Below are 23,087 nucleotides of genomic sequence, written 5' to 3'. Positions count from 1 at the left end.
GGCCACAGTGCTGGTCGTGCCCTCAAACTTCAAGGTGCATAAGGGAACATGTTGCAAGATTGCTTATTCTTTAAGTGCCTCCAAGGTAAAAATTCCCAGCTCACCTCAGAAAATAAAAGACACAGAAAGTCTGTGTGGTTTCTTCTGTAGGGAAGCTGTTTTGAATCCTGGACATAATGATAAGATCACAAGCACATATATTCGCTTGACATATTTATATTTGTAACCCCTCAGTTGCGTCTGCCTGGAAAAAACTTGCCTCCTTTTAACAAATCATATATATTTTTTAAAAGACAATTTTTGCCAAAACCCTGTTGTCATTTCCTCTCATTATAATTTGTAGTAAAAAAATAAAAATATGCAAAATAGTAAAGAAATTAACTAATTGCAGTTTCTAAACTTTCAAAAAGAGAACAAAACTTACACATATCTGGTGTACAAGTGGACATAATCTGATAAAATTGCTGGGTATTTTAATTTTTGTCTGGATATCTGAATGCAATTAGCACTCACAGTCTTGCAAAAGGGACAGGACTACAGAAGAAATTTCAATTACATTGACATAAATCTCAATGAAATTGAAATTTGTCGCAGCAAACAACTAAGCATCCTGTAATTGCCGTGTATATATACTCCTGGAAAATCCTCCATACAGAATTCCTTTCAACAGTCAAACGGTTTGCATTCATTGTTCAGGCCCATGTAGCACTGACTATTCCTGTATTAAGGCGGTGCTATCAAATGCAGACCCACAGGGTAAATACCAACTTGTGCTCACTATTCAGCCACAGATTGCTTCATGCTCTTCAGCCCAGCATGGTTCATGGATAGGAAGTGGCACAACCAGTAATGATGGCACTTTTTTGCCGTTAGTGCTGCAAAGCTACTGATGTGTTATGGCTTGGGAAATTTCTGCAATTCTGAGATGCCATAGGTCTGACCTAAAAGTTATGCATCAGGAAGGATGGGGAAAAGCCATGCGTTACCTTTGAGAGGACTGTTGCCAGCAGACTGCAAAACCAGCGAAGTTCTGCAAGTACCTGGTTTCTCTCCAGACACTGGTGTCTCTGAGTATAAAACTGACTTACTTTGAGTAGGCCCAGGCATGCAAGTCATCCCATTTCCCAAATGTGGCACGGACATACGCTAAGGTCACAACAGTCCAGGGATGACGCACTTTCTTGCCTTAGAGTTTTGCCCTTAAACTGAAACTTGTAAACAGATGAAACGCGTTTTCAAGCCAGTGCGCATGCGTGCACTCACTTACACCATCCTCAAAGACTCCTTGCAAAGAAAAAAAAGACCATAACAAAAGCAAGAAAATAAAAACCAGTGCAAATCCTTCCTTCACTTTAAATTTTAAGAGGTCCTTCCCTTTGAGCAAAGAAAAAAATCCAATCCTTATTTAGACCTCAGGCTGTTGTGTAAACTATTAGAACATATCCAATTGTAAATATGGATTATCTACAGTCCTGAGTTTTCTCTTGGTTGTTTACAAGTTGTTTAAAAAACAAGGCTTAGAAATGCTAGGGAAAGAAAGCAAGAGTATAGCTACACAGCCAGGAGACAAGAAGAAAGGGAGAAAAAGGCACTCTTCCTCTGATTACTACAGCTCAGTCCTTGCGGCAGGATGGGTTCGGAAAGGGAGGAACTATCAGCAGCTCCATCACAGACGGGTGGAGCCAGACCACCGGGGAGATGGAAACCAGGAGGTTGAGAACTGCAGCTGCCTTTTCCTGGGAGGAACATCTGTGACAGCCTGCACAGCAGCAGCAGGGGAGGAGGAGTGGGCATAGGCAAAGAGCGTTCCCAGGGATGTGCTCACACAGATAACTGTCCCTGGATGGTTTCCCAGGCTGCTGCAGCAGCACTTCCCCCCTGCCCCCCTCCCCATCAGGGAGGAGGCAAAGACCATCATGTGGGACAAGCAGTTGAAGTGTCAGGGCGGCCTCTTGCTGCAGCATCCTGTTTCCTGTGATGCTTTTTGATGGCTGAGGTGACCAGAATAGGAACAGTTCTTTCTCGCCGATAACATGTTGTTTTTTTCTTACATAGGGACTTTTACACTCTTGGCATCTCAGAGTCAATACAAAAATTATACAGAAGACAGGAGTCATCTTGCAGCATTTGGCTGTCCCCTCATGACCAAATGTTTTTCTACAGGAGGCCACTATCATTATACAGATGGGAAGAAAAAGAGATGACATATGACTGGCTGAAGGTTCACACGTAAGTTTGGAAGAGGTTTAGGGCACCAGCTTTTCTGGTGCACAAACCTGTGGGCTGTTCTCCTAGGCACACTGAAACCACCAAGGATGTTTGCTCTTTGAACTCACTACAAAGATAGGTGTGGGGAGTGATCCTCTCAGGCTGGATATTTACATCTACACTTACTAGAATAGATAAACCAGGCTATGGATCATGCTCTCCCTCCAACAGTCAGTGCTGTGACTGGGGACACATCCACACAGACCTGAGTTTTATTCTTCTCACCAAAGGTTAAGAACAGTCCCTGGCATATGCTGCTCCAAAATCATGCTTGGATCCTTGCTGGGGAAAAGTCAGGCAGGTCAAAGGGATAGCAAGGATCCTGCTAAAACCCAAGTGCAAAGAAAGATAAGCCTCAGCCTTGTTTTATTTATCAGTGTCACTGCAGCCTCCGAAGCTACAGCAACTGAGATACTCGATGCCTTTGCCTCACCTCAGTCTCACACTCTTCTTCTTGTTTTCTAGATCAAACTGCTTTCTTCTTTTATGGGCCAAAAATTCTTAGTGGGGACTGTCTTTGCTATTTTTATCTCATTACTAATATATAAGAAGACTAAAGGTCACTAGGAGCAAGAGGCCAAGTTCAAGAACAAACTTGAGTTTAAACAATATTATACCTTTAATTATGGTACTGAAAACTTCTCTTCATTTGTTACCTTTTCTACCTGAGTTATGAGTTGCCTGACACCAATATTTGACATATGCCCTCACAGTATCTCTTTCTCACCATTGCCAATTAACATCAGGTTAACCTCATCCCAAGATCTGGAATTGAGATTATTCCTCTGCTTAAATTCATGGGAAGAATTCAGACAGCCAGTAGGTGCTGTCTGTGCATGCTTAACATCATTCTGCTGGGGTAGGAAGGAAGCTGAACTGGGGATCCGAGGCCAGCACCCCCAGTTTGGCTACAGATACAGGGAAGCTGCTGAGGAACCAATGTTACAATCTTCTTACAGATTTTTCTTTCTCATTTCCCTCACACTCAGTTTTCTGATTCTACTTTCACCAAACTTCTCTCTTACTGCCAACAGAAGTCAGCATGCATAATACGTAAATACCATTCAGTCATACAGGCTGAAACTACAGACATGTATGAAATTATTGTAAAGTTTACTAAAAGAAATCTCATTCTGATAGTTTGACTTTTATGCTGAGGTACTTTACTGCCATTCTTAATATGCTTACTTTATATTAAATAGTATGCCTAGAAATATATATTATGCAATATACAGATATACACACTATGTAATATATATATCATATAAAAAAGTGATATAAATATTTACATACTATGTAGTAACTATATTTATCTTTTCTATAAACAAACATATAAAATAATACATATTATAAAATTAAACAATGTTCGAATATTGTGGAGCTGGTATAAGTGCCACTTACAGCAGGGAGGTAACTGTTCAACAGCAGTGGCACGACTTATCATACAGAGGTGTGAGAAGGCACAGGTGAGTTTACTGTTTCACCTGATAAACTAAGCCCTGGAGAAATGATTCCCTCCCTGACTGACTTCTTGCACATTCCCTGATGGCTGCCAGCCTGGGAGATGTCTCATAATTAACCTGCAGTATCATGTTTGCAGCTGATAACCATTTCACACAAGATCATTTCCATGGAACATCCATGACACTGGCTGCTCTTCAAACACAAATACTGTAGTGCAGTCTTCCACTCAGACACCACAGTATTTACAACACAGCTGCATAAAATTCTCCAGGCAGCCTTCACTGTGGGCTGCCTCAAGGGGCCATCCAGCTTTCTTCCCCTACACTTCCCAAACTCTGCCTTGCACAGGATCTTATCTGATTGAAAGTTGCACAGGATCTTATCCGATTGAAAGTTAATCCTGTAAAAATAGAAAAATCCAGACAATCAAGCATTTGCTTCAGTCTGATGAGTGATTTCCATTTACAGAAACCTGCAGCTACAGCTTAATAACAACATAATGAAATTGCATCTTCATTCAGTCTCACTGCTGTAATTATTGAACAAAAAAAAAACATGTGCAGTGTCCTGAAGTTCAGTTACCTTGTTTTTACTGCACTCTTACTGATAGTCCCAAGCAGCCCACGATTCCACGCTGCAGAATGCCCAAGCATAGGAAACATCCTCCTCACATCTCCCTCTCCTGTTTACTTCCCAAAGAAGAGATTGCAAAATAAAGGCATAGGAGAACAAAATCATGTAGTAAGGAAGTGACAGTGTCAGAAATGGCCTCTTCTCTGTCTGATGTCATACAGCACCTGGTAACTTAGAAGCTCATGAAGATCCAGATCCCTGACATCTCAGTCGTACTAGTGGAGGAAACCATGGAGTCAGGTTATAGTTGCGTGGAGGAATGCAGACCAGGAGGAGGAGAAGGCAAAGAGGACAACCAGTTTTGTAAACTATATAGGTATAGAATAAAATTGCAGTACAACTGATAAACTTACAAGTCAAATTAGGTAGATGCCAAGTCACCTTATTTGCATTCCACATTAATGTGATCATAGCTACTTGCTTACATTTGCACATTTTTCCAAATATATATCTAAAGATGCAATCTTCAGAACATGTCCTAGTCTAAACAGGAAAAACTCAGGCTGACAAAGCAGTCAAAACTTTGAAATGATAAGGGTTCATCTCTTCATCAGCAAAAATAATTTTCTTAACATCCAGGAACGACTGCACTATTCTGAGGAATATGTGCTAGAAAAGGTTATAACCTGAAAAGAGGAAGCATGTGGAGACAGTGGTAATGTGTGCTTGCAGACATTTTGTTTTGAATTTCTGTAGACCTTTAAGGTTATGCTGAAAAAAAAAAAAAAAAAAGCTTAGTCAAAATTCAAGCAAAATCAGGGTTTATAAAGATTTTCTTCATAACTTGCCTATGTGATGAGCCATTCAGAAAAGAATAAATCAGCATCTGTTGTGATACAGTTATCCAGAACCTGAAAGAACTGTCAGAGTGAACACATCACAACACTTTACCCCACTTTGGCTGTGTAATTGTAATGACTCAGAGCCCGAAACCCATAAAGAACAAAACCAGCCTTAAGGCACTCTGTAAAAATGCTGGAGATACCGTGCAGAGTTACCGAACCATGGTAAATTCAGAATCCTGGTATCAAAACCTTGCTTGCTTGCCTGTGTTCACCCGAAGGCGGTGGATCGGCGTGGATCCGTGTCTGTAGGAAGCCACAGGGTGGCAGCGCTGCCCCACGCCGGGGCGCAGCCAGCCTGAACAGGAGAGCGAAACCACTTACTCCCAGCTCATTTGAAGTCAGAACTTGGAATGCTTATTTTTGACAAGCGAACCTAGTCATGCATTTCAAGGATTAAACTGAATCTAGCAGAAGAAAACACGCCAACTCTGAAGAAGTCAAAATTTAAATTTGATGCTGTTCCTTCTATCCTAATTAAAGCTATTTTGCTACCACGTCATATCAGCAAAGTACATAATTACAGAACCTCAGTTTCAGAAAATTGTCAGTTCAGTGAATACTCTGCAGTAAACACCCATATAAATACACATTTATATAATTTTTATAGAAAGACCGATATTCTTTATAAATCTGAGAACTTGACATCTGTTTCATTTGTCAGTCTGGGTGGTGAGTCCCTTAGTGGGCGAAATTGCAGGCACATTCCTGGGCTCTCATTTGAAGCCACAAGAGCTTTTCCAAGAGAAAATGTAAGTGTAGCTGAAAGGTAGCTCACCACACGCTCTATTCCCTACAGACAGCACAGGTGGGACAGTGCCAGCTTTGGAGGAAAGTCCTGGACAGAGAGAACCAGTGCCATCCAGGCATTGTGTCCACATGTCCCACTGTGTCCACATGTCCCACTGTCTGCCCTCTAAGCGTGTACTCACTGTGCAAAGATGAAACAATCTGTGCATTGAAAGAGTGCAAAGCAGCAGTTTTACTTTAGTCGTTTTAACATTAGAATCACAGAAGAAAAAAAAAAAAAGTACTGAGAGCCTTGCAGAACTCAAGGGACTCGGGCATATTTGAGACTTCTCAGTCACCTGCTCATATCTTTGTTTCACTTGGGCATACATCAAGCTCACACAGGTTACTGCTGGACGATCCCTTCACAATACCAAATAAAGTCACTTCAAATTTAACTAACTAAAATTAGAATAATTTCAAATACAAGGGGCAGTGACCAGAGTCCTGCTGCAGTGCACCGTGCCTGTATGGAGCAGCACTCCTGTGCTGTTGTGGGAGCACTAAGGCCTGCTGGCTCCTGCCAGACCAACGCTGAGCACTGGGTTCGGTCAGAGGCCAAGGGGCTGCAGCAGGCTAAGGATGTGCCGGGGCAGCGCCCCACAGAAATGCCTGGGGCGGGCCACGAGTGTCCACAAAGGCCCGAGCTGAAAACTGCATCAGCTCTCCAGAGGCTTCGCCGGCAAAGGCGTTGCCTTGGCCGTGGTGCAGCTGAAGGCTGTTATCAGCTTTACAAGCTTTAGAACACGAGACAATGGCAGAAACCGATGCACAGGAAATTCCAGCTGAACGTGAGGAAGAACTTCTCTACTGTGCGGGTGACCACGCACTGGAACAGATTGTCCAGAGAGGTTGTGGACTCTCCCTCACTGGAGATGGAACAGGTTGTCCTGAGAGTGTGTGGACTCTCCCTCTCTGGAGATACTCAAGAACCATCATGGACAACCCTCTGCCATGTGCTCTGGTACGACCCAGCTTGAGCAGGGAGGTCGGGCCGGACGACCCGCTGCTCTCTGTGCCGAGGTGCCCGTGTCTGTGTCTCTGTGCCCCCGAGCGGGGCGGCGCAGGGCAGGGCAGGGCAGGGCGGGCGGGTCCCGGGCGCTCGGCGGCTCCGGGGGCGGCGGCGGCGGAAGCGCTGCGAGCGCGGCCCCCTCCCTCCCCTCCTCCCGCCGCCGTGACTTCCGGCGGCCGCTCTAGCCGCGCCGCGTCTATGCCCGCGGCGCTGGGGGATGTTTATTGTCGCCGGGAGTCGGCCCAGCACCCGGAACGCCGCCGGGCCACCGGCACCCACCGACCGGCACCGCGCTGCGCCAGCCCTGCCCTGCCCTGCCCCGACCGCCGCCCGCCCGCACGGTAACGGCCGCCGCCCGCCGCCGGGCCGCGCTCCTCCTCCTCCTCCCCCTCGCCGCCGCCTCGGGTCCGCGGGCCCGGCCCGGCAGGAGCCGCCGCCGTTGGGCCCCCGCGTCCCGCCGCTCTCCGCCCGCCCGGCCGAGGTGAGAGAGGCGGCGCGGGGCCTGCCCAGCCTCGCCGCGGCCCGGCCGTGCCTCCCGCCGCCGTGCCGATGGCGCCCGGGGCCGGCGGTGTGCGTGGCCGGGCAGGGAGGGGAGGGAGGAAGGGGCAGGGCGTCCTGCGGGGAACGGGCCGTGCCCGGGCCCGCCCGGCCCCGAGGGCTCTGCGGCGGCCCGTGCCCCGCGGCGGCCCCTGCCCGCACAGCCGGCGCGGCCGAGCTCGGCGTGGCCAGGCCGCCCCGCCGCCCGCGCTTTGTTCCTGCCGGGCTGCCCGCACAAGTTTCGGGCTGGGGTTGAGCGGGGAGAATAAATAGTTTTTTGGCCAGAGCGTTGTAACGCTGGGGCATGTAGGGCTTTGAGTGAGATTCCCAGCAGCGGGAATGGGAAGGGTACGCGCTCTTCCTCAGCTAGGACGTGCGAATGGTAAAAATGTTTGATTGAGAGGGGGTGAAAGGCTTACCCGTTGCCTTAAAATATTTTGTTACAGCCAAACATTTTTACTTTTCTTACGACGTTTCATCATTTTGGAATGGCCACCAAACTTGTTGGTTCATACTTTTGTCATGCTTGCGATTATTTTCTACATAATATAATGACCAAAAGGATTCTTCTTAATGCTTGGCATTCAGGTAGTATTCCTGGATGTTCTAAGGGAAAGATGGCACAAACTTTAGTTCAAGTGTGTCTTGCTTTGAGTGTGAATGCACGTTTTGATGAGAGAAAGATTTGAGGAAAATGGCGTGTCATGAATTATTTAAAGTATGCTTTCTTGTCTTGCCCTATACACTGTTTGGTTTTAATTTTGCAAATGGATTTGTGTTGGATGACCCCATGGAGATGCAGCAGGCTTATCCAAGAGCAAGCTTGAAGTCCTGCTTGCTTATGATATAGCTGATGTTGTCACTCTGTGCATGGATCTCATTGAACAAATCCCTGCTTTGATACTGGCTTTGCACGTATTTGAAAATTTTCTCCCCCAAAATATAAATAGTCATGACTCTGCAAATCCTGAAAGGTGAGAACAGTAGCTTCAAGATGGCCTTTAGCTTTAGGCACAGTTTAACTTGCCATTGCAGCAGAAAGTTGCAATGCATGCCCCACTAGCTTAGTGACTGGAACTAAGAAAGTTGTTTGGAGCAGAGGAGGTTCTGCACTAACAGTAGTAGCTGTGTTGCTCTTGGTTTCAGGCAGTCATCCACCAGCCACTGTACCATACTGTGTTTAAGGATTCAAGCAAATTTCAGAGATCTGTCATCTCCAGGGTTTCATATGGACCTGCTTCCTGAGGGGCTGAACACAAATCTTTAAAACTACATCTTCAGTGGAAGGATGTAATCATCTCTCCCCGTTCCTGACAGGCTTTATTTATTCTCCATTCTCATATGGAAGCGTCCTGCAGAGGTTCATGTTAACTTCTTCAAAGATGCCTTTCAGGCATTAGTTTGACAAATGTATACTTACACAGGAGTGACCAATATCCCTTCAGCTGGGCTGTTGGAATTGTTCGTGGAGTTGGTCAGTTTGTGAATTGCTTTGGAGAAAGCTAAAAATAACCAGTAAAAGTTGCTTATACTTAGAGTGCTGGTGAAAAAGGTGTTTATTAAACTGTTCTGACATTAACATAACCATTGTTAGATATCCCGCGTCTACCTTTATAGCTCTGAGTTTATTGGATCAAAGGAGTCAAGAGCTTAAAATAATACTTTGTTTATATACCCCATCCCAAGTGCCTTTCCTTTTTCTTTGATGATGGTGCTGTGGTTGGTTTGGAAGTTTCTGAAGACAGAGTGCTGGCTTTTTTAAGATTGTAAGATTTCCGTGCAGGGTGTTTTGTCTTCACGTGTGTTTATAGAGTATCTAAAATAGCATGTCTATGATTCTAACAGTGGATGTAGAGGTAATGCTCTAACAACTTGAGTGTTCACTCCTCCCTCCAAAGTATTTCTTATTCTGTGGAGTTTCTCTAGTTTCAGTGCAGGATACATTACAGTGTCAAATATCCTTGCATTAGCTTTTGTTGATTTATTTTTATGTAAATTATCATGCTTGAGCTATCTATTTTTTTTTTCCCCTTAGGGTAATATTTCAGATGTATCCCTGAAATCTATGTTGAAGAGAAAGAACAGTCTTCTAAAAATTCCCTGATAAAGCAAAATAATGCAAACTTCTGCAGAGATGTATTTAAACTTGTTTCCTCTGTCAGGATAGATTGTGTTGTGCTGGTGCAAAACAACTTGAAATCAAAGTTAGCTGGTTTCTTGTGTTGGAGAAAGTAAAAGGAAGTACATAATTTAAAAGAAATGCTGTACATGTAGGCAAATTATTTTCAAATTTAACCTATTATTAAATTAGCATTAGCTAGCACAATGTCATTTTTAGAAATGAGATTTACACTGCCAGAATTTTACAGTTCAGATGAGAGAACCTTCAAAGGGCAAAATTAATCAACAAAACCTAAGCTGAGCTCAATAAAATCAACTTAAGCATTTGCAAATCCAGCACTGGAGAGAACCAGATATTTGGTTTCTACTCAGCCTCTCTGTTCTGCAAGTGTAACTCCATAAGTATGGAATATAAATATTCTTCTATGCAAGGAGCACTATTTCCCCCATTTTGCAGAAAAGATATGGAAATGCAGAAATTCAGGTTTTGGGAAAAACCAGTCAGTGCTACAGTACTGTGTGTGAACAGCAGAGAATACAAGAGACAGCTGGGAAAGAGGAGGATCAGAATGTTCCAGCTGGTCATGCTTGCTGGAGATATGCGTAAATAAGAGCAACATCTTTCTTTCTTGGACATTGCTAGACCTTTTTTGGAAACATGTTCTTCAGATTTTTTATTTTTTTTATGTAGTACATGTATTTTTATATTTTAAGAGAGTTTAAGTTGCTTTTGTTCTCATTGTTCCTCTGAATTTGAAATTATTTAAGGCTTCCAAAAGAAAGGTAGCAGGACATCTCCTCTGTAGATTATTTTTTCCTTTGTTGTAAGGGGTGAGACATTCAAATGAATGCTTAAATCAAAGATTGTGATATGTTAATGCTTTCTTACTGCTTGATCACAAGTGTCCAAGCCTAGAAGCATTTTGATTTACCAAGTCTTTCCAAACCATGCCTTGAAAGAGTTTTAAAATCGTGTTTGTAGGCTTAACAGGTGTGTTCAAAGCATTGACATAATATATATAATTTCAAATTAAAAAGCCCCTCCCTTAGTGTCTGTTGTCATGAGTTTTCAGAACATGGCTAATTAAAATGGGGGCACACCACTGTAATCCATGTAATTTTTCTCCTCTTAATATCCATGCAACTAGATTGTACTTCTAACCAAGACACATTGTAGTTGCTGAAAACATCCTTACTGACAGCTCCACAGCAGCCTTTTTGCCTTAATAATAGATCTTTTCCTTTTAAATTGTAATTTTCCTCTCTTTTCAACCACTTTTTCCTTTGTTCTGGGTGAGCACATGACTTTTCTCCCTGGATCCTTTTAAGATAAGCCATGTTTTATGGGGACATTATCATACAATCCTATGGTTTGCCTAGATGTTAGCAACCTTTCAATTGTGTTATGCACAACGCTGACGTTCTTTTAGAATGTAGAGGCTGAGTGTGCCAGCAGATGCTTGCTCATACTTGAGAGACACTGCTGATTGGAGGTATCTTGTTGACAATCTTTCCTGAGTTCCAGTGAATGAACTCAGCCAGGACTTGGGGCCAGGGTGGAAAACAAATGCCTCTCTGAAGATGCCACGGGTTCCAGCTCCATGCTGGCCCTGCCTGCATGCCATTCAAAATCTGCACATGTGCTATCTTTGGATCTGGTGCCATAAATTACTTGTCCAATCTGTAGTAGTCCATCAAAACCAGATGGGATAAGTAATTTCTAACTTTGAGGATTCATGTAATTTTTGGTTCAATAAAAAAGATTAAAAAAGAGATCTGGGAGTACTAATTAGTTACTGTTTGTTCTCTTCTTTGCCTGCATTCCCTCCACCCCCACATGTAACCTTTGGTTTTTCTGTTTTCCTCTTGCTGTTTCTTCATCTCTTTTCTGTATTATCATCCATCTTGCCTTTTCTTATATTGGACAAGCCAACAATTACAGAGTAATTCTTTCAGCAGGGAGCAAGCTGCAGAGTGTAAGCAGTAACCACCACAGCAGCTGACCCAGTACATTGTGCACATCTGCCGTGTAGTTTGTTACTCCTGTGTTGTCAGTGAGTGGTAGTCAAAGAATGCACCTTGAGTTCTCAGTTACAGACTCTGGCATGATGTTTAGGAAGGCATAATCAGATAAAAATACTGATAATAACATTAATGTTGTATCTTGAAGATTTCCAATATAGAACATAAGGCCAGAACATTTAAAGTTATGTAAATACGTCATAGTCTGTTTAGGTGTGTTATTGTTCTTGATGTATCGTGTCCTGCTTCTTCTGTGGCAGTGACCATGTGGGGCATTTCACGTATGTGACAGTTTTTCTTTGATTTTGTTCTTTGCTTTCCTTTTTATTTATTTCAGATGAAATACTGCTAAAATGTTTATGTAAGTCCTTTTCACTGTATACCAATGATCCTGTTCTTGACCCTTCTCATTTCTTCACCTGCGATCTATTTGAGATACCTGCTGTCTTGGCTTTGTGTGGTTACAGAAGGGATTTGGTGTGTTCTTGGGGTGGGATGAGTGATAGCCCAGTTGCTGGTGTTAGGGTGTCTTTCCCAGCTGAGCTGTGTGTGAGGAGGGTCACCTTTGATGTGCATGGGCAGCCTGGATGTTTCCTGGGTGCCTTAGGTTTGCAGTGCATGCACTGGGCGGCCGTCCTGTGCCTCCAGTTACCCGTGCTTTTCCTCAGAAACATTCCATCTCACTCTGCCTGTGCAATGCCTTCCTGTGAGCAATGCAGAGGGAAAGTGTCCTGCTGCCACCAGGACATTTTGTGTAGTTTGCTTTAAGGTGTTACTGGGAGAGATGGGCCAAAAGTGCTGGATGAAGACTGGAAAGCTATGGTAGCAGGCTGTCTACAGACTACAGTTTGTGTAACTGGTGTTAGTTCAAAGTTATTCATAGGCTCATCCATTCCAACACAAATGTCAAACTATTCAGAATTATCAACTTCAGCAGTCAAAGAAGTGTATTTTCCTGAGGTGTCTAATGACATCCTCAAATGAGCTGAGGAAAGATCTACTGGAACTATGGAAGAAGTTTCAGTAATCTTTACAGTGTCTTAATATACTTAGTAAGAACTGTAACATATTTAACTGGCAATTTAAAATACTCTTATGCATATATGTGTGTGTATATGCACTTCATTTCTGTTAAGTCTGGCAACATGACTTTGAACAAGTTACCTCCTATTTTGTAGCGGGAAAGATGCAGACCTCCCCCTCCCCTCACACTGTTCAATGAGTCAGAGTGTAGTGACTTCTGCTTCTTGTCTCTTTTAAGGGGCAAATGTATACAATGGCATTAGTAAGCATTTTTTTATTGGTATGCTTAATTTTGTCATTTCTGCTTCTCAGGATGTGATCTTCGTGGTGAGCTGGTGGGAGAATTGAGTTGTAAATCACCCCAATGGATGCGGACAGTGATGTTGCACTGGACATTTTAATCACAAATGTAGTGTGTGTTTTTAGAACAAGATGCCATTTAAACTTGAGGAAGATTGCATTAGAGGGAGCAAATGTGATATACAAGCGTGATGTTGGGGTAAGAGATTCAGCATACCTCAATTACCTAGTTTTAGAAATGTTCCTTAAGCTAAACATTCTTCTGCCTAATACTTGTGTATGGTGGTTAGAGAAAAGCAGATTTTTTTTTTTCTCAATTTCTTTTGCTGTTGGTATTTAGTCACTAATACATTACTTGTATGGTAATGGGAGTGATGAAGTGCTGTCTCAGGAGACAGCTCTTGGTGAGGTGAATATTGTGTACAAGGTATGTGATGAGGCCTCTTACACCTCAGGGTCTGTTTTGCCTCTCAAAATTTGATGGCTGTGTCAAGAAAATACATCTTGACAAGGAGTCAGCAATGTCAAATCACTGTAATAAGAAAAAAGTCAGCATGGGGCTTGTTGTTTTCAGCTTTTTATTCAGTGAAAAATACCTTCATTTAATCTATTTTGTGTACACTGAATCATTGGCTATTTCATGCTTATTTTGCTCTTCTCAGGAGCTAGGGTGTTTTAATTACTGAAAGAGATGAAGGAGCAGTTCAAGCCTATCAAAACTAAAGGGAGGTTTAGTGTAACTTAAGTTGATTTGGGAAACAAGTAAATTTTTTTCCAGTATGAAATTGAATTACTGCTAATTTCCAATTTTTCTACTTTCCTTTTTTAGAAGGTTTTAATGAAGCTTAGGAAACCTAGGATTACGGCCACAATTTGGTCCTCAGGAAAAGTTATTTGCACAGGAGCCACAAGGTGAGTTCATGGAGATTCTTTTTCTAGCTCTAAATCGTTGTGTATTTCAAAATACAGCATTGTAAATAAAGAAGAGGTGGTACTTGCTGCTGCTTAGATTGGCTCGCACTGGATCACGTGTAGGTCCTTGTCAAGCTATGTATTTGGGAGGAAGTTTTCTATGTGAAGTGTTTGGCTCAGACACTCTTGAAGTCTTAAACAGCATCAGTTCAGCCTTCTTGGAAGAGCAGCAGGGAAAACCACCTTATTAAGAAAATCCTAAAGAGATTTGAGAAGCCTTTAAGCATTCTGTGTGTTTAGCTCAAAGTTCAGACTTGGGAAGGGATGACCTTTCCTCAGGATATATCTTATTTTTCCACAAAACTCCACCTGAATTTAATCAAGTTTTGCAGTGTGGAGGGACTGGAAAGAAGCAAAAGCAGACTCTCATTTCAGATACATCTGACACTCACTAAATTCTTAAGAGCTGAATTCCTTTAAGATATGTCTGCATTTCAAAGTAAGGATAAGGTAAGATAAAATAGTAAATTTGCATACTTTCTTTCTATGATCTCTGTTCCAAAATTAAAGAGGATCGTTCAAGATGTTAACTCCAGACTATCCATGATCTTATTTATCTGTTAAGGGTACTTAAAATCATGTATAATGAAAACATGTCTCTCACTTCAGCTGGAGCCAAGTGCCAAGGTATTCTTCAAACAGGGCATTAAGGACTCCATTGGAATGTCTGTCTAGTTAAAATGTAATACTTACAGTAGGATGAAGGCTGTCCCTGAGATCATGCTTGCTGTGCTACATTGTGTAATGGTTCATTTTGTAGTCTGAGTAGCTATTGTGGTGTATATGTGCCCAGCTATATACTCTGTTTCTGTTAATGCCAGACCCTTTTCTTTCTCCTTTATAGTGAAGAAGAAGCTAAATTTGGTGCCAGACGACTAGCTCGCAGTCTGCAGAAACTGGGCTTTCAGGTAATTCTGAAGAAAAAGGACTTGTATGACTCAAGCAATGCTGCTAGTTAATTTTTTAGAAAGAAACAAAGAAGAGGGAGCATAATGATTTAGCACTTAATGTGTTTTCACTCAGATGGCTCTTTTGTGTTGTAATACATTTTCCAGATGCTGGTTAGAGAGGCTGTTTTATTTTGTGGATTTGAGTTTTGTTTGGCAACTCAGAGCAGTGCTTCTTCGCTGGATAATGAATAAGAAAATTTGTTTAATATATGAACCACCCACAGATGTGTCTTAGATAAAATAGATAAAATTTGCAATATCTCAAAAGATTTATTTGGAAAATGCTGAAACTTTAGTGTAATTTGAACATATTTTTCACTCATTTCTGATGGAATAGCAGATACATTTCCATCTTAATAAGGGCAAGTTTGAGCCTCTTAAATTAAAGAGGAAGGAAAAAAAAAGTGCTCCTGCACTGTCAGGTCGCACAGCTGGAAATAAGCCAAATAAAATGCTTAGGACAGGAAATACCCTCTTTTATCTGGGTTTGGATTAACTTTACCAGTCAGGAACACCAGTTGCATTTCATAGTAGGGGTTGAAAAACAGCAACATAAACCAGTTAAAATGACACAATTTGGTGCTCTAAAACTTCCTGATAGACTGTTGTGCTGTTTATACACAGGTTCAGTTTAGGGACAGACAATTAATAAACACAGTAGCTGTCATTTTCAGGGAGAGACTACTTTTGATTATAGTACATAAATGCACTGGTGGCAGCCTATGCTGGTAATGCTGCATCAGACCCCAGCAAAAGTTGACACTCCTACTGTCACAAATGTGTACTTTGGACCCAGCCCTTCAAAGCTGGAGTGGAATGTTAAGTCAGTGAGGTGCACAGTACTTTTAGGGTGGACACACCAAGTTTTGTCATAAAGCGAGCAGTTTGCATTTTGAAGATTGAGTTGTTTCTTTCTAACTATCTTTCAATCTATCTTTCCAATAAGTATAGATTGAAGAAGAACCACTATTTAAAGTTTAGGCAATCTCAGAAAATGAGCAAAAGTTTCCCCAGTGACACTGCCAACGCTGACCTCTCAGCAGAGATTCATTTGTATAGCAGTTGTCTGTTGGCTATTTTGTTGTCATCTAAAGTGTCTGTGGTAAAGAATAACTGAAAGTTATTCAAATAGTTTGAGTTGGGTTTCAGAAAGTTACAGGATAGAAAACCAGTTTGCTCTACTGGCCACTGGACATTTAAAGCAAAACAGTTGGTCCCTTTTTCTTATTCTTAGCTTTAATACAAATGGTGTATGGCAACAAGGCATTAAAGAAGTTTGCAACAGTATTTAAGCTTTTTCTCCGCTTACTTGGGTGGTCTGTGAGCTGTTAAATTTAGTTTCTTTTTAGTGGGGAGGTGTTTAGTACAGCAGTTTGAGTTCTTTCTGTGTCTCATTCTTAAGCTGTACTATAACCATGCTGCTGTAGTGACCATGATACAGCTGTGAGGTATCTATTTCAGCAGTTACTCAACCACAGAAGGATAATGTAAATTTTCTGAATCTATTAAGTAGTCTTTAGATGCTTATTAGAAAGGCATCAGTCTCAGGGTTCTAATTTTGTCTTTTTAAAATACTCTAAGTAGTATCCTTGTCTCTTTTTTTGCAACCCATGCATCTGATTTGCTGTAAATTTCTAATGTCTTCTTTTTCCCTCTCTTTTGAAAAGGTAATTTTCACAGATTTTAAAGTTGTGAATGTTTTAGCAGTGTGCAACATGCCCTTTGAGATCAGATTGCCAGAATTTACGAAGAATAACAGACCTCATGCGAGGTATGTAGGATTTTAAAGAATTTTAGTCCTGGTATACTTCTTAAGCTCTCATTTTTCAGTTCTAGATCTCTATTTTTTACTTTTCATTTTGTTTTCTAGTTATGAACCAGAACTTCATCCTGCCGTGTGTTACAGAATAAAATCTCTCAGAGCTACCTTACAGATTTTTTCCACAGGCAGTATCACAGTTACAGGTATTTTAATGTCAAAAAATAAATATTTAACTTGTTGGGAATATTTAACTTTAGAGCCAGTAGGTTTGGGAAAGCAAGATGTTTAAAATAGTCAAAAGATAATGTTGAAAGGATTTAGTTTCTCTGTGCTAGCACATAGTTTGTTTTTGAGTGAAAGTGCCAGAAGAGTTGTAGAGAAAGTGTTACTATTGATAGGTTCAAAAAATAAGTTAGACTGAATGTACACGGTCTGTTTTTTAATGAAACCAAAATAAGATAGCACTTAAGAATGCAGGTAGTTATTGTTTATTTAAATATTTGAATTTTCTTCCATTTTTCTTCCATTTATAGAGATGTTAACTGCACATTTAGCATTAACATCCCTTTCATAAGTACATATTTCCAAACTGCAGATTTATGGAAACTCTTAGGATAGTACAGCATTCTGTCATAAATGAAGCTGACCAATATTTACACTTCTTCAGACTTGTGCTCTCTTCTGTTAAAGCTCAGCTAAGAGAACCACCACTGAATCACAGGCTCCAGTGGTTTTTTCCCATGTAATCAGAGACATGATTGTCCTGGGTCTTGGAGAGGCCATCCCACTTTTTTCCTCTCTCTTCATCATTTTCATTTTTCATTCTCTTTTCTGTTTAATTCTGTTTACTGGACACCACCAGTGTCCAGGTACAAGAAATCAGGGTTTTCATGAAATACATGTTAAAATGCTACAGAACCAGAAAATTCATCACTTGTGCAGGAATTATTTCTTGCAGTTGTTAGAGCTCAGCTACTGGTTCCGAAGCGGGATAGGGATTTTTTCATTTTCACATCTTAATTCCTTAATAAATGTCTATGTTTATGCAGAACATTTCCTACAAGATATTGGAAGCAGTGTTATCCAAAGACGACAAACTTCTGTCAGATTCAATAATCTAAAAATGAAGGGCTAAACAATATTTCAAGATTGCAGTATATGTTCAGAACAGTGCAACTGGTCTAGCCAAAACTAGAAACTAAATTTAAAATAAATAAGAAGCCTTAGTATCACTACAGTAATAAAAAGCTCTCAGCATGCCTTGTCAGCTTCCTAATGAGATTCAGTTTCTCTGTAAGATTCTAATTGCATTCATTGCTTACAAAATCACTTTCGTATTTTCAGAAGTTTTCTTTCAAATATGAGGATAAATGTGGTAAACACAGAAGTTTTGCATCCTTCCAGTTTAGTTGTTGCAGTGACTTTGAAAAATTACTTCACACCCCTGTTGATTTTGTAGGCTTTTCCTTTAGCCTCTCTTCTAGAGGAAAAAAATGTCCTGAGTCTTACACTTCTTATTCTAAAAATGTTTTAAATTACTTCTCAGCCTTAGTCCACTTCTTCTCCAGTATGTTCAGATGAAGTTTCTTTTAAAGATTCATGCTTTTGTGGTACTAGTACTTGTAATACCTCTGACTCGGAGAATTTTATTTGAGATACATAATTAGAAATGTTGCAAAAAACCCAGGAAAGTGGGTTCTTTCTATGGGACAAGTATAAAAAGATCTTGTTACTTTTGTAAAAGATGATAAAAATCACTAGCACGTAATAGAAAGAAGTATTGTTTCTTTGAACTCCAAACTGAGAAATGATGGGGTTGTTTAGGGGGGTTGTGTTGTTTTGTTTTTTCCTTCTCTTATATGCTCTGAATGATGATGAATTTTTTACATCTCTTCAGCCTTAGAGAGAATAACATTTTTTTGCTGGAACTATTTGCCTACTCATACTCTCACTTTTTGAAGGCTTCTCCTTTCCTGAGAACTTTCTTTTCTAATAGCAGGCAAATTTAAAGAGGGTGCAGTATCTACCCAGGAGACTGGTATCACCAGGCTTGTTTTAGCTGAGTGCTTCACTCAACCAGATAGGAAGAATCCTATTCTTGTTGTTTGCTTTCTAACTGAGCATGAAAAACAATAATGACTTAAGTAACTTAAGTTACTGTTTTTGGGAGTCATTTTGAACAGTTCTCTATACTTGGAAGAAACTTTCAAAGTCTAAAGGGTTTACAAAAACTCTGAGTTCCTATTCATCAAAGCATGTGGGAAATTGCTGTTCTCCCTTATCTGCATCACCAAGCTTCTATCCAGAATTAGTATCTTCCAGCATGTTACTACTCACTTATTTGCAATCTTAATTTTTCATTGAATGAAGTGGTCTGATACCATCAGAAAGCATTAGTAGGTCACTTTTCCTTTTCTTTGCCTGGATACTCATAGGTCATGTTAGGGGTAACCTTCATATGCTTCATCCTGAGACGATAAAACCATTCCCTGGCTTGCCAGTTTTTTCCTGAGATCAGTGATGAAGCTATTTGCAAAACCCAGGCTAGAATGTAGTAGTCTATAATTTTCAAATCTAAAATAACCTTGCTTGAAATGTACTTCAGTTAAATCCAGCATTATTTAACAGTAGCTTTTGTTGGTAGGTTTTTAAAGCAAGAGCTAAAAGTGGCTAGGCTTGAAGAAATACAAAATTCCTAGAAGATTGACATAAATTTATTTTACTTTTGCCACTCAGCCTCTTCTCTGGGTGTTTATGCCAGTAAATTGAAAATCAGCCAAGTTGTTATGAAATTAAATGACAGTATTATTTAATTATAATCTGTCCATTGACAAATATAGAACATTTTGCAAATTTACTCATAAGAAAAGACTTTCATGTGAAAACTGATCAGAGAAAAACTTTGTTAAGTTAGGAGAAATGAGGGAGAGCTTACTGTCTATGGTATGAAGTCGTGATTGCTAATAATATTAAGATTTTTGTAAAGGTACTGTTTGTTTTAATTTCTGATTCCCTGAGTTTTCTCTTCCTACTGCCTTTTTCTTTTTTTTTTTTTTTTTTAACTGTGTCTCAGGGCCAAATGTAAAGGCTGTTGCCAGTGCTGTGGAACAGATTTATCCATTCGTGTTTGAAAGCAGGAAATAAATTTTGTAATTCACCACTTGATGGTTAGGTTCTCTAACCAAGCACCTTCAAAGACTGCTGCACATTGGACTAAAAGCAAAAAGGAAAACTGGACCAACCATAGCAGAGGAATACAGACTCTTACTTGCTCGTGGCCACAGTATAGACTCCAGTTCTTTTGGATTTTACTCTTAACAGTGCTGTATTGTAAAAACGGAAGTTTACAAGATATGAAATTGCTGCTTTTAAAAAGACATTCTATTTATTTTTGCAGTAATTTCTGTGTATTCATAAGCAAAGCTGTCACGATGTGCACTACTTTTAAGACCCCTTTTTTTTTTTTTAGCTTGAGCTTGTGTTTTATTTGTGAATAGTCTTTTACATTTTTGTATGCTGAATATTGGGCACCAAAGAAGCTGTAAAAGTTATCTTTTTCACCTGATGAATGTGCACAAATAAAAGTTTGGAAAATATTTCTCTTCATACCTGTTCTGTTATATTCCTTCCCTTTTTATATTACAATTAAAATTGTATAGTTGCAAATTAATTTGGAACAATGTAAGAATAGTCTTTTGCTGATACCTTCTGTTTCTGTTTGTAGTATGTGTAAAACTTTGTGCGTGGGTTAGATTGAAATCTATAGTAGTTTCGTATGTTTATCTGAGGAGAAATTTGGTTTGTTACCAGTTCTCTTATCTACATGCCAGACTTCAAGTATTTTCTTGTTGTTACATGAAGAGAAGACACTTCTAAATATAAAGGTCTACAGCAAGTGTTTTCCTGTAGATGAATCATAGAATATTCTGAGTTGGAAGGGACCCAGAAGGATCACCAAGTCCAGCTCCTGGTCCTGCACAGGACACCCCAAGAATCACACCCTGTGACTCAGAGCATTGTCCAAATGCTTCTTGAACTCTGTCAGGCTTGGTGCTGCCACCACTTCCCTGGGGAGCCTGTTGCAGTGCCCAAACACCCTCTGAGTGAAAAACTTCTTCCTGATCCTATACTAAACCTCCTCTGACTCAGCTTCACGCTGGTTCCTCAAGTCCTCTCACTGCTCAGAAGAGTGAAGAGATCGGTACCTGCCCTTCTGCTTCCCCTCCTGAGGATGTTGAAGACCACGGTGAGGTCTCTCCTCAGTCTTCTCCAAGCTGAACAAACCAAGTGACCTCAGCCCTTCCTCATAAAGTTTTCCCTCCAGACCTTTCACCATCCTTGTGGCCCTCCCTTGGACGCTTTCTGATAGCTCAATTATGTTACCGATTTATGAATCTACTGTAGAAAAAACAACTGCCTTGTCCACCTACTCAATGCAAAAGAAAAAAAATTAAATGTGAACTTCAGGAAAATGGTTGTGCTTCAACTGGAGAAGATGTGGTCACTCTAATCCAGCCCCAGCCTATTGCTGAATGATTAACACAGACCTTTTCTACACTCTTCTTACTGTATGCTGTTTTGATGACAGGAGCTGCCAACAAGCAATGAAGCTTGATTCTGGCATGTATTATTATTATTGGTATTAATCTTGGACTTGGAAGCCAGTAGATGTTTCTCTCAATAAGTGCACATTTGAAGCAGAAGAGAGGTGAATGCTGAAAAGTAACTGCAAATGCTACTTTTAAAAAGATACAATAAATATGTATAAATGTATGTATGTCTTTTTTCCCTATCTCACTGAAAAGAAATGTAACACTGCTCTTGCATGCTTCAGGTAATGTTCAGTCCTAGGGGGTGCTAAAAATAGTAAACTGAGCTGTTACTGTACCAGAAATCACAGCTTCAAAAGAAAGGTGGAACATCTGGAGGAAGCAAATGCCTGGCATGACGGATTTCATCTTCCTGAGGGGGTGATGTAGAACTTGGGGCTGTTCATAGTGACTGTGCAGAAAGTATGTAAAGGAAGGAGTATATTGGGAAATGCTTCACCAAATCCCTCAGAACAAAAAGAAACAAAACTTTGCCATAAGTTGTAAGTGGTATGTTCATAAAAGCCTTTTGGAACTCTGTGTGCGTGTCAGAGAATGGCTTGGGTTGGAAGGGACCTTCAAGATCATTTAGTTCCAACCCCCCTCTATGGGCAGGGACACCTACTAGACCAGTTTGCTCAGAGCCCCATCCAACCTGGCCTTGAACACGTCCAAGGATGGGACATCCACAACTCTGGGCAACCCATTCCAGTGCCTCACCATCCTCACATTAAAGTATTTTTTCCTTATACCTAATCTAAACTTACCTTCTTTTAGTTTAAAGCTGCTCCTCCTTGTCCTGTCACTACATGCCCTTGTAAAAAGTCCCTCTCCGTCTTACAGGTTATCTTCAGGTAGTGGCAAGTCGCCACTCTTTTCCAGGTGAACAATTCCAATTATCTCAGCCTTTCCTCGTAGGACAGATGTTGCATCCCTCTAATCATCTTGGTGGCCTCCTCTGGACACACTCCAGCAGGTCCATGTCCTTCCTGTGCTGGGACCCCAGAGCTGGATGCAGCACTGCAGGTGGAGTCTCACTTGAGGGACAGAATCCCCTCCCTTGCCCTGCCGGCCACGCTGCTTTGGATGCAGCCCAGGAAACAATTGGCTCTCTGGGATACAGGTGCACATTCCTGGGTCGTGTCCAGTCTCTCATCTGCCAGAACCTCCAATTCCTGGGCACAGCTGCTCTTGGTCTGTTCATTCCTAGCCTGTGTTGATACCAGGGGTTGCCTGGACCCAGGTGCAGCATCCTGCATTTGGCCTTGTTAAACTACATGAGCATAGGTCCACTTCTTGAGCTTATAACAGGGCTTATAACCATGAAATTATGAAGTTGAGTTCAACAGTCACGGGATTCAATGCAGCACGGTATATGTAGCAAAGCTTGCTAAGTTTTCCAGTTTGTATCAAATAATGTGGACCTTTGCACTCGTGATGTAAATAAGGATTTTGTGCATAGTTAAAGAGCGTTGAAGAAACCACCATTAGGAAGCACTAGTTATTATTACAAATTAGAAAAATAAAAAGCAGAAGGTATTTGAGCAATGAACAAAATTGGAATGGGTTTTGAGGGACAGTGTAGTTCCAAACTGATGAGTGAGGATTTGGCCATTACAATTACAATAGCTGTCGTAGATTAGGCTTGCCTCTTCGAATGAACTTAAAAAATCTTGAGTGCTACCAGTGAATATCTGGAGCTTTTATGAAGCATATGTGTCTCCTAAATTTATCTGTGGAAAAAGAGGAACATTTTGCTTTGTTAGCGCTGTCACGTAGTGTGAAATCTGTCTCTTAGAACAA

At 41.0% G+C, this 23,087-nt stretch overlaps 1 protein-coding gene across 2 annotated transcripts; it reads left to right on the top strand.

Annotated features, from left to right (window-relative positions):
- The first annotated feature begins 7,330 nt into the window (after window positions 1-7,330).
- TBPL1 (TATA-box binding protein like 1) lies at window positions 7,331-20,291 on the top strand. Of its 2 annotated transcripts, none has more exons than XM_083857476.1 (7): window positions 7,331-7,349; window positions 13,024-13,210; window positions 13,841-13,923; window positions 14,828-14,891; window positions 16,601-16,704; window positions 16,804-16,898; window positions 19,769-20,291. In XM_083857476.1, the coding sequence occupies exons 2-7, from the start codon at window positions 13,076-13,078 to the stop codon at window positions 19,837-19,839; spliced, it is 552 nt and encodes a 183-aa protein (XP_083713602.1). In that variant the 5' UTR covers window positions 7,331-7,349; window positions 13,024-13,075; the 3' UTR covers window positions 19,840-20,291. The 2 variants fall into 2 exon arrangements, with proteins under 2 accessions (XP_083713602.1, XP_083713601.1); XM_083857475.1 differs by lacking the exon at window positions 7,331-7,349 and adding an exon at window positions 7,419-7,489.
- The last annotated feature ends 2,796 nt before the right edge of the window (window positions 20,292-23,087 follow it).

This window comes from Zosterops lateralis, assembly GCF_965231275.1.
Source record: "Zosterops lateralis genome assembly, chromosome: 3".
Taxonomy (NCBI): domain Eukaryota; kingdom Metazoa; phylum Chordata; class Aves; order Passeriformes; family Zosteropidae; genus Zosterops; species Zosterops lateralis.
This window is presented reverse-complemented; position numbering and strand designations above follow the sequence as displayed.

Excerpts from the sequence above, each read along its gene's own strand:
- TBPL1 (XM_083857476.1), top strand. The coding sequence starts at position 13,076 with ATGGATGCGGACAGTGATGTTGCACTGGACATTTTAATCACAAATGTA. Across the intron at positions 13,924-14,827 it reads ATTTGCACAGGAGCCACAAG|TGAAGAAGAAGCTAAATTTG; the intron begins GTGAGTTCATGG and ends TCTCCTTTATAG. Across the intron at positions 16,705-16,803 it reads AATAACAGACCTCATGCGAG|TTATGAACCAGAACTTCATC; the intron begins GTATGTAGGATT and ends TTTGTTTTCTAG.